Consider the following 11,571-nt stretch of genomic DNA (forward strand, 5'->3'; position numbering starts at 1 on the left):
GTGCCTCCTGCTATGAGACTTACACTCCATCAGCTTTGTTTTCAAATTATGCACAATTTGCATCACTTTTTTTTTCTGCAGAAATAGCACTTTAACACCTCAATTCCCATTTTTATTTTTGCTCTGAGGGCTCTAAGCCCAGCAGTACAGTCCTGACTACAGGCTACAGCAGTGTGAGTGCAGAAATACTGAGCTTGTACCGCCTGCAGACTCTGCTCAGAATAATTAATCAGGGTGACTGTTAATCTCCTGGAATAGTGGCTTTTCATCAAGCATTTTTCCCCCCTAAACATTAAATAATGTATCATTTAATAAAAAAAGAAAACAGCTGCTGTTGCACTGCGTCTCGGTAAACGTGGAGTCGAGGATCAACTGGTCGGTTTGAAAAAATTCCTTCAGCAGCAAATGAGCAGGAAAAAACCCCCGTTGGATGCAGATTTATATCAAATTTACAACGATTTACTATAAATGGAAGAAGCAAATACGCAAATCTATCCTCCCGTTTGACTGATATCTGCATATGCACGGTCGATTTTTTGCTCCTCTCAAAAGCAAATTAATTTATAAATTATCTAAATTTACGCATCGATTTAGGAGGAGGGAGAAAAGTGTCTCACGTCTGGAGCTCTGAGCGAATAAAACATCGTTTTAAATCATATAAAGTTTGGGAAACAACAATGGAAGGAGCTTCTTAATTCAAAGAGATTGCATTACGTCGCGGATCAGGCTATAAACAAGCACCCTCAGTCCTGTGAGTTTTATAGGCAATAAAATTTAATTAGAAAGCCAAGAAAAGTCATAGCTTTTGGCCTGGGACTCCTAGCAGGCAATTCTCACTGCAAATTTACTTTTTCTGGGTTTAAACATGCAGAGGCAATGAATCTTTCTCCCCTCCTTTTTCTTTTTTTCCCCCCTTTTTTTTCTTTTATTTTGCTCCTGATACCAGAAGAAAAAGACTCTCAGCTAAGCCAAGGAAAATAAAAAGTAGGTTATACAATTACATATTAATACCACTTAGAATTTATTTGTATTCCATAGTGCTGAAATTATAGTCAGTGCATCCACTGGGTATTTATTTTAAATATGAAGGTATCCTTTGGCTTAACAGATAAATAATGTATTTTATGGCTCAAAGTCTAAAGCATATTTTTGAATTATGCAGCTACAATCAATAAGCTCTAAACTTGCTTATTGTGAAATAAGACAATAGCAGGTGATTGCAATCAATGTAAAGTTTTATTTCAAGAAAAATACTGTGCTCAATTATAGTCCAAATCCATATAAAAATAAATGTCCTCTCGCAGCCTATGTTGGAATAAACACTCCACATAGGCAAGATTCTTTTCTTTTTTTTCGCTTTAACTTACCTTATTTGTGAGAGCTTTATTTTTATTATTCTTTTTTATCCTCACGCTAAAATTGAGACCAAACACAAGAGTGTGAGTTAAAATCAAACATTTCAATAGCTCAGGTTCTGCAGGTCGATTGTGGTGAGTGTTTCTGAAAAAAGGTCGAAAGTTTCGCAGGATAAAGGCAGAGGACTTTCTGTGGAATCGGACAAACTCGGCGAGAAAGAGGACGAGGATGAGAAAACTTGGAAATCCTGCAAAGAGAGGCCCGAGGAATGATCATTGTCCGGGCCTATTGTTGGCACGCACATCGGAGCTGTGGGTGTCGGGTTTGGAAAATGTTTCAGATTTTTCTCATTGCTGCTCAAAGGGGTAACAGTCGGGCTTTGGTTCTCCCCATTGTGCGCGTTCTGACACGGCTGTGAAGTCAAGGTATTCTGGTGGAAATACCTCTCCGTCTCCAGGAGCGCACCGCCGTCCGCCGCTTGCTCGAACTCCTCCTCGTCCTCCGGCCCGTCGTCCACACACGCGTACTTCCCCTCGCTGTCCCGGTTCTCCTTGCTGTGCGTCTGCCTCTTGTGCTTCATCCGCCTGTTCTGAAACCACACTTTCACCTGCTTCTCCGTTAAATCCAACAGCGCGGCTATCTCCACCCGCCTGGGTCTGCACAGGTATTTGTTAAAATGAAACTCCTTCTCCAGCTCCAGGAGTTGGGTGTTGGTGTACGCAGTCCTCAGCCTCCTGGATGCGCCTCCGCCGCCGCTTTCTGGCACCTCAGGTGAACCTAAAAACATAAACCAAATATTATTTTGTTAAAAGGATGGCGATGAGAAATTAAACACAGTTATGTGTGGGGGCAAAAAATAAGCTCTGTGGGGTGAAACTTGTGGTGAAGCAAGCGAGCGAGGAAGCAGGAAAGCACCGGGAGTGGGAAGATTTATGGGCCCCAGGCAGAATATGATGGGTCTGCGTGGACAGGACAGGACGAAGGGTGAAGATTAATGAACATGCCAGCTGCTGGCCCGTGTAAGAATAATCTATCACTCTCTATTACTGTCAAACATTAACACTCTTACACTGCATCACAAGTCAGTGCGTTACTTGATGAGATTAAGCATGCTTAAATCAAAATCCTATACTGGCTTAAAGGGACGCCCACGTTGCACAAGGCCCCGGGATGCAGCTCCTTGCAGAGGGGGAATCCTCAGACAATCAGGAGCCTTTTTGTGCATGGAGGTTATTAATCATCATGTCTTGCCTTGGGGGGAGAAGTAGAGTGGTGAAGAGTCAGCCGTTGTCGCAGCAGCAGCAGCAGAAGAAGAAGAAGAGGAAGAAGAAGGAGCAGAAGCAGCAGCCTGGTTCCTCTTGATGCTTTTCTTCTCCTTCATCCACGGGTACTCCGGGGGCAGGGATGCAGCCTGCAGCGGGCTGCAGCCTTTCAGAGCCTGCTTGGAGCGGCTGTGGCGTGGGTGGACGCTCGGGTTCAGGCCGGGAATGGTGTGCTCAAAAGGAGGAGGAATCAGTGTCGACTGTGAAAGCGCTGAGCTCTTGATTGATGAACTTTGAAATGCATCACCGACAGGGTTAGTGAAAGATGTCAGGCACTCAGCGAGCGACGGCTGGCTGTTGATGAAACCACTTTCTCGCCCAAATTCGTAATTCATCTCCTCCGCGCTTGTCTCGAAAGCTCGCTGATTCTGAGTTGATTCAGAAGGAGGGGGGAGGGAGGAAATAATAAAAATTAATAAGCAGTTTATTTTCATAAACTACTTAACCGGTTATGGTCGTATGGAGACCTCTATGCCATAAACTATTGCTTTCATGAGGACATAGTCGGAATTAGACCGTGCTGCTTGTCACATGATTGCATCTGCCCAATGACAATTTGGGGTTTTTATCAAAAGAAGCCACTGTCCCCTGTGATTGATCGAGAAAGTCTGAGGGGTAACGCCTCATTCCGGGGGTAGGGGTTGCTTTATTTACACTTTTTTTTTTTTTTTTCTGGGTCAGTTTGTTCACCACTGCCCACCTCCCCACCTCTCCGACCCCCCTTTCTGAAAATACACCCAAAAGTCGTGCCTTTATTTTTGCGCGTCCACGCAGCTCGCCATGGCATTGCGCACGAGTGAGCGTGTTTCCTATAAGTGCATTTATTTCCGTGGCACGGCGCTCCACAAATCATCCCGGCTGCCACATTTGTGTCTCATAATGCGCCCACCCGAGGCGTTAATCTTGAGAGTTTTCTTTCAAGATTTCGTTGGAGACGCAAAGCTGCACGACGCAGACACATGCAGCTACATGTCCACCCCTCCCCCCCTCAGCACATGCACACAGAAAGAGATGAATTTTTAATGGTTTCCAGTGAAAATTTTGCATTGATTACATTTTAGGACAATTTCATCTAAGCTGCCCAGTGTATTGTGTTTTTATATGTGGCTTTATTATTGGAATTTTTATAGGAATTCTGGTGGAAAAACAATATTTTGTGTCTATATAAGAAGGCAGTTGGCTTATTTAACGGGCATTTGTCACCATTTTTACAGTTTATAGCTCCCTGCCCCACATCCAATTTCATTTAGTTTATTTCACCTATAGGGATAATGTTGACCCAAGCCAACATCCATACACTTCAGCATTATTGGTTGTAGCATAGCGGAGAGCAGAGAATGATTTGCCACTGCAGTGTGAGGCTTTAGGAAAGGTGGGGATCTGATGGCTGTTTATTGCTCGGGCTCTAAACAAAGAGCCCTGGTAGCCTGTGTGTGATCAATCTTTCTCGCCAAAAGGTCTGACAGCTCCCTGCCCATAAGAACACATTTAAACCATCTAACACTCCCTTTAGATCATATATGGCCGCGAAGAGGAAGACAGACTCTCTCTGTAGGGCTGCAGGGTGAGTTCTGAATCTAGAAATGTCGGGATTTTCTCTCATGGACGCACGACCTTTACGCACAAAGGTTTTGGCTCAATCACTTGGTAATAAATAGAGAAATCCACGATGCTTTGTGGCTTTTTATTTTTTTTCGATCTGCAAAAAGGACTATACTGGCACTGAAAAAAACACAGAAGAGAGGACTGGACTGGGTAAATGGTATAGAAACGAACGGAGCAGCTTTTTCATAGGAGCAATTGTTTGCTGAGGTGAGTGGGTGTTGGCATTCAGCAGAAATCCCATTCACTGCCATACCTTTCTCTCTGTCAGACACCCAGGAGAAGAAGTCTTTCACTGGCCTGTTTTTCAAATAGCTCAACTTTGTGCTTAAAATACTTAATTTTCTGCATATAATTCTACATTTGACCTATTATTGTTAGTAAAATGCATCTTGAATACGCAGGTCTTGTAAACGAATAAAACTAAAATCATGCTCACAATATTATGAACAAGACAGAAAATACACTGCATTTCCATGCTTAACCGTTTATTGTATTTTAAATAAACCGAATTCCATCTGTCCATAGCTTATTGTCTGGTATTTGTGGTTATTTCTGCAAATAATTCTCTAAACTAACCACATTATTTTACTCGTTGTTATCAGTACGCAAAAAAATGCGCAAATTTGTGTCTATTTAAACAGACTTTCCTTGTATTTAAATCGACACAGGTGTGAAAAAGGAACAATGAAGGAACAAAGAACCTTCTTCAGAAAAATAGCCCCCCTAGAATATTAGGTGTAATTCGATATGAACACCGCCCGCTGCCTGGAGACTGGAACATTTTTTCACTTATTTGCAACCAAATTTTGATTTATGTTCTTCTGGCGAAGAGACTAAACCACACGAAGCTTCCCTTTCTTTTGCTGCTTGTTCTGAACGAATGCAGACGAGAAGACGGTGTCTGGATGAGCTGTGAACACGAGTGGCACGTTTCCCGTCTGTTCTGCAGCAACGAGGGACATCTGGGAGGCAAGCAGGCCAAACCTGCGACCACTGACGGGTTGTTTTTAAGAGAGAATATTTCAGTCAGAACGCCAGGACTGCTGCTGTTTAAATGTAATGAATGTATCACAAAAGTTTAACCAGATTAAACAATCAATTACTGAACAATTACAGAGTGTGCGTCTCTTTTCTTGTGCGTAAAAAATGCGTAAAATACTGCAACGGCTATGGTGATACGTGTACATTTGGAGTTGATATATTATTTAGAAATTCTGTTTGTTGAAGTGATTGAAGTGTTTATTGCATCTTGTTTGCTGCATTATATCGTGTATCACATTATATTCTCCCTGTGGGTTGGTGGGTTGAATTTTTTTTTTTTGAAAAGACACAAGGCGCACTGTGGTTCGTCTGGAAAATACATTTAGCGTCGTGTGTGTATGTATGTATGTGTGTGTGTGTGTGTGTGTGTGTGTGTGTGTGTGTGTGTGTGAGGGTCTGTGCGCGTGCGTGTTTTCCCGGAGACAAAGCAGTGTTCACGACAGGATTTTCACATTACTGTTTTATTTATTGAGCCGCCTGGATTCATGGGAAGATTTGACAGATACTTCAGGCGCATTATGGGCCCGCAAATCAAACAGTTTTGCAAGTAAACATGTGCAGAAATATCGTTAAAAAACCCTTACAGGTAGGGTCATTTTTTCTCTGCCCGTCAGAAAATCAATTTTTGGAGAGAGGAATAAATGACATGCATGAATAAAAGTCTTCATAGTGATGGATAACACTCCTGTTTGAACCAGTAAGATAACACTCAGCTCTTCCACCTCACTTTTAATACACAACTAGCTTGTCTGTCTGTCTCTTCTCTTGGATTCAAGTGTCTCAGCTGCTCTGCAAGTGAAATCAAAAGTAAAATGTGCACCAATAAGGTTTTAGGAAGGATTTGGAATCAGTATCATCCTGTCTAATTGATGTGAAGTAGCTTTAAAGTGGAAAAATGTGCAGTGGAACATGTTGGTAAGTGTAAATGGCAATGAGTGTAATGAGTCTGCTCACCACTAAGGTCAATCCTTCAGATCTGCTAAATGTCTAATAACACAACCTCACTGTCCACATCCACTTTGGGCTTCATCCAAAACAACAGACTACTGGCGTAAGTGGATGAAACCGACTCCCATGTGCTCATGACTTCACTCCCCTGCACTTCTCCTCCACAGCGGCCTCCTCTGTCACTCCTGGTGTCACGAGGTTTGATGTATAGGGGTCACAAAAGGTCACCGCAAACAGCCTCCTAGCAACTTTCTGTTTTTCTGCAGCAAGGCTCTTCACACGGCACCAAATATATCCACATTCACGAGGATCAGACCGGGAGGGTTTTCTCCACTGTGTCTAGCGCCTGACTTTACTGATTGTGTTATTCTGTCACTATTTGTGTTTTTCTGTTGTCTTCAAAATATCTTCTCAGCTTCCCTAAAAAGGAAGACTTAACGAGCTACATGTGGATGACCTTTTCGGGTGAGAGAAATGGGGGGGAAAGGGGTGAGGAAGGGACAGAAAGTTTGGGCTGTTTTGCAGTTTTAGGAGCTCAAGTTTACCAGCTCATCGCCGCAAATAAGCTTCTGAGAATGTGTCCAGACCAAAGGGAGCATTTGTGCACAAACTGTCTGTACACGTGCATCTAAGTCTTCACATGTTGCTGATTTATTCATATGAATTTATTGTTATATGTGTTTACTGATGTGAAGCCACATGTGTTTAGCCTCACGTCTCCAAATCTAAACCAGTCAAAAGCATCAAATGGAGTCATTTGATTAATATTTACTTCTTTTTTTCAGAGAAAAAAAGAACTTTAGGTCAAGCAAAGCCCTGCTTTCATTAAATAAGGATCTTTAAAGAGTCATTTATGACACAAATAAAATGCCTATAAAATAAAGCAGAATTTAAACAGACCACAAAGCAGGATTTAATATTATGTGATGGAAACCACATAACTGGTGGTGGTCTGCGGGGATTAGTTCCCCTTAATATTTGGAACACATTCATTTCCCAGATAAAAACTCAAAGGAGATGAACTTTGTGTCTGAATTTTAAGATTTTTGTCTTAACTTGGCATATGTTGTGGTTTCTTTAGTCCTCTAAATTGAATACATTTGGGTTCAAGGAATTTCTCATCTTGGGCTTTGAAAAACACTAATCAACATTTTTCAGATGTGTGTGACCTGTTAACGACCAAACAACTAATCGATTAAATAGAAAATATTCAACTAATTTATTTCATTATTATTATTATTTATTTATTTATTTTAAAGAAAAGACCTTTTTAATCAAGCCCATGTTCTTACATTGGGGTGTTGCCTGGTTTCTTTCTTCCTCAGTGACAATAAACATTGGTGGGGGGGTTTTCTCACTATTTTCTGACATTTTATTGATCCAGACTAACTCAATCATTCGAGAAAATCATCCACGATGAGAATAAGGGTTAGTTGCAGGGCTAGCCCGAATTTTGTGTTTTCCTTTACATAAACAAAGATGCTTTCAGTATAAACTGATGCAGAAAATGCGCAAATTGGTGCGTAAAAGCGGTGGAGAATGCAGGAGATGAAGGAGTTCATGCTTTCAGAAGTCTGCTTTAGGTGTCCTCTTCAATGTTCAAACTAATTTTACACCCATGGATAATGGCCAAGTGCTGTAGTGGACATCAGCCTACATTTCAAGTGCACACAAAAGAGCAGCTTTGACATCATTGTTGGATGCTCATTAGCAGGTATGAGCTGCATATTATTATCATTATTATTTATTCAACATGTAGCTAGACTAGAGTGGATCTGAGAAAACGTCTCAAATGTGCAAATCTACGCCCAGTGTGCCCTGAACGCATCATCCAGTTCGCTCCTCAGACGAGCCGCTGCCTCCACCTGCTGGTGAGCAGAGCGCAGCAGCAGCAAAGCACGAAGCTGCAACACCAACATTAGAACAGAGCTGCTTGACCTAATTGAGATTTTTTTCTTTTTTCAGTTTCATGTACTTTATTTCTTACATTTCTGAGTGTTAAGTGTCATGTTCTCGTAATAGAGTGATGCATGTTTATGTGGAGGTTATTCCAGTGTGTGAGACGTGCTTTTCATATGTGCCTCTGCGTCTGCGTCCTGAGAGTTCTGGTGCGACCAAACAACAAGAGGATGTTTCTACAACCGAGACAGTCTAATTGTTGCTAGACGGTTGTAAAGTAATTAGACGTTTTAGGACAGACCCCATCTGCACTCCTGTTATTCCTGCGCCCCCTCCTCCCTCCTCTGTTGCGTGTCTGCCTGTGTGTTATCCCACCGCTCCGGGCCTCGTCCTGCAGCTATATTACATATCTGACTATTTGCTCGAGCCTCATCAGAAATGTTGCTTTACTGCTGTCACAGAGCCTCTACATGCTTCGCTGTTTTCGCACCTTATAAACAGCTGCGGCTGTGAGTGCGGTTTATTGCAAAGGGCGTCTCGTTTGTGGCCTCGAAAATGTCCAACAAGTAACCAGTAAATATAGAGGTTGTGATTCAGACAATAATCAAGCGCAAAAATAATCTATAAATCCAAGCATGTGTTTGGCTTTGTTTTTGCTTTGCCTTGCTTTTACTGTTCTTGTGTTTAAAGTTGTGTTGGTTTAATTGATTCTGCAGCTTTTACTTCTAGAAGAAAAGAAAAAAAAACATCTAGAGATTAAGAATAATTCAAGTAATTGTGATTATTGTTCAACTTAAAATATTAACATTTAGTTCAACAAGCAGGCTCGATTCTTTTCAAATAACAAAAAAGTGTTAATAAAAATTCCTATCACATCCACAATACTATATCATTGTAATATATACATATCATTATTATGATTACAAATACAGCTTCATACCAGTAGGATTGACAGAAGTTTTTTTCTGAGGAGAAAAAAAAAAAAAAAAAACCTTTGGCAGGCTTGAGGAGGTTTGGTGGCTCAGTTGGTTGTTTGCGCCATAAAGCTGAATGGCTACAAACCAGAAACTGCAGTAAAAGTCTATTTTATCGCTTTTTTTCCTGCTATAAAAACAGGGGTTTTCTGTTAAATTAATTTTTAATAACAGAAATAAACTTGGCCGAAACGATTCTGAAACCTTTTAGAGTGGGGGAAGCAGAACAGGAAGTTTTAAGAAATAAAAAAAAAAGTAGTAGCTCTGGTCTTTAAGAAGTTATAGTATATATTTGGTTAAAATAAAAATATGTTCTAATGTTAAGCAAAAAAAAGAACAAATTATATATCTTCTGTGCTAAACAAACTACACTTTATTTTGGTTGAAATCAAAGAACGACGAGGTATTTTAAGTGTGCGCAGTGTTTTTGTTTTTTCACAAAATGCATCAAAACCCCTAAAGGTTAAAAAACATCTAAAGTTGCCACAAAAAAAAGAGAGATAACAACAATAACTTAAACAATGCAAATAGGTAGCTGAAGGACATTCAGGTAGTCAAGGATACTTTCATGCAAATAACAAATGGCCTACATGTTAACTATCTTCGTGTGCGCCAAATACAACACAGCTAAATTCTGACGAGACACTTTTTCTGTCCTCTCACATGAAACACTGGATATGAGAGGAAAGACAAAGAAAAAAACACATCCAGCATCGGTTTAACACTAACTTTACAACAACATGTGTAACAGGTTAGGAATATTAAGGACAAACTCCCCCCCAACTCCTCTCTCTCTCTCTCTCTTCCTCACCCTTCCTCCTCCTCCTCCCACCTCCAGGCTCTAAAATCCACCATCCGTCCAAAAAAAAAAAAAAAAAAAAGGAACCCAGTTAACTGTCTCTCCGCCGGTCTTTGTTTTCTTTCTTCATCTTCATCCTGCGGTTCTGAAACCAGATTTTTACCTGTCTCTCGGTCAGATTCAGCAGTCTGGCTACTTCGTATCTACGATCCCGGGGGAGGTACATGTTAAACAGAAACTCCTTTTCCAGTTCGAGGATTTGATGCTTTGTGTAGGGGCACCGCTTTTTCCTGGTGGGCTTTGCGTGAAGCCAGTTGGATGAAGGGTTATCTGGAAGCAAAGAGACAGGAGAGTTAATGCCCTCGAGATAGGAATTTTAAAATGATACAGTTAATTTACGCTTCTTTTTAAAACTCCTGACATATTATTTCAGTGCTAGTTTTCTCTCTGCACTGCAGCAAATTGAGGATTTAAGATGGCAAAAATGTCTTTGAAAATTTTGCGCAAATTCATGGTAAAGTGTGCCAATCACCTCATTTTTGCAGATCGTGTTATTGAGCTATAAGACTCCAAAGCCAAATCGATAATACATGCAATAACAAGTTTATTACACACCGAACAGGCCCGTGACATCCACAACAATCCGCTCCACATTCCCAAGCAAGCACATGCTCATTTCACTGCATCTAAATGTGCACAAAAAAACCCCTGCAGCGCTTACTTGCATCAGTCTCCCTTTTTTCGTCTCCCAACGAGTGATCCTCGGTGGCTTTAGACGTGGTTTCGCAGGGAATCTCCGCAAGGGACGCTCCGTTTTCAATGTCAGACAAAAGAGGTGTGTGCGTCTCCAAAGTCGTACATTCGGCGCTCCCAATCAGAGGCTCGGGTTTTATCTCATAATGCATGGCTGTCGATGGTAATCCCGTCAAACACAGGGACGCAGAGACCGGGTCCAACGCCCAGGAGCGCGTAAACATGCCATCGCTGTCCCCGCTCGTGTAGTGGTGATGTATATAGGTCGGAGTGGCCGTGTTCGGAGGGTGGGCCGAGATGCTGCTCCAAGATCCACCAAAAATAGAAGATTTCCCCTGCAAAGGGCAAGACTCCTGTCCGCCATATTCGGTGACCACCGCCTGCTCCACCCCTGCAGCTGATGAGTACCTCGGTGCCATATCTTCCTGCTCGGGAAGAATGCGCGAGTCGACATAATAACTCGTTCCCAACGTCGACATTGCAAGACAGGGGAGGGAAAAGCAAAGCAAATAAAATATATATATAAAAAAAATAAAAAATAAAAAAAAAATTCGCCTTACAGTCTTGCAAGAAAAAACGCATTCATTGCATGATAAGGTGCTGCTTTCGTGCACCAGCTTGAAGCTCAATGCGTCCAGTAAGTTGAACCTTGCCCAAGACTGGATAGGGCGCCCCAAACACGTGACCGTGGGACAGAACAATAAATAATAAATCAGCCGACTGCTCAGCTAAATGGCCACCATTTTCCCCACCATATTTTAATAGCAACTCCCTGCGCCTTTATTGGGGAATATTTCGTTTTATAAGCAATAAACGTTATGATTTTTGTCAAGAGATCTTATGTTGGTGTAATAGAACATAGTTGTGAATTGGG

General features: G+C 41.6%; 2 protein-coding genes across 2 annotated transcripts; both read right to left on the minus strand.

The window, feature by feature from the left end:
• Positions 1-1,276: 1,276 nt before the first annotated feature.
• hoxa2b (homeobox A2b) lies at positions 1,277-3,013 on the minus strand. Its single transcript, XM_008291044.1, has 2 exons — positions 2,608-3,013; positions 1,277-2,133 (listed from the first exon to the last, which is right to left on the minus strand). Exons 1-2 carry the CDS (start codon positions 3,011-3,013, stop codon positions 1,460-1,462), a joined length of 1,080 nt encoding a protein of 359 aa, XP_008289266.1. The 3' UTR covers positions 1,277-1,459.
• A 6,476-nt stretch (positions 3,014-9,489) lies between these two features.
• hoxa9b (homeobox A9b) lies at positions 9,490-11,176 on the minus strand. The gene is made up of 2 exons (XM_008291045.1): positions 10,666-11,176; positions 9,490-10,274 (listed from the first exon to the last, which is right to left on the minus strand). The coding sequence occupies exons 1-2, from the start codon at positions 11,174-11,176 to the stop codon at positions 10,036-10,038; spliced, it is 750 nt and encodes a 249-aa protein (XP_008289267.1). The 3' UTR covers positions 9,490-10,035.
• Between the last annotated feature and the right edge of the window lie 395 nt (positions 11,177-11,571).

The sequence above is a fragment of the Stegastes partitus genome, unplaced genomic scaffold (genome assembly GCF_000690725.1).
Source record: "Stegastes partitus isolate 25-593 unplaced genomic scaffold, Stegastes_partitus-1.0.2 Scaffold711, whole genome shotgun sequence".
NCBI lineage: Eukaryota > Metazoa > Chordata > Actinopteri > Pomacentridae > Stegastes > Stegastes partitus.

Excerpts from the sequence above, each read along its gene's own strand:
- hoxa2b (XM_008291044.1), bottom strand. The coding sequence starts at position 3,013 with ATGAATTACGAATTTGGGCGAGAAAGTGGTTTCATCAACAGCCAGCCG. Across the intron at positions 2,134-2,607 it reads ACTCTACTTCTCCCCCCAAG|GTTCACCTGAGGTGCCAGAA; the intron begins GCAAGACATGAT and ends TTATGTTTTTAG.
- hoxa9b (XM_008291045.1), bottom strand. The coding sequence starts at position 11,176 with ATGTCGACGTTGGGAACGAGTTATTATGTCGACTCGCGCATTCTTCCC. Across the intron at positions 10,275-10,665 it reads AAAAAGGGAGACTGATGCAA|ATAACCCTTCATCCAACTGG; the intron begins GTAAGCGCTGCA and ends CTTTGCTTCCAG.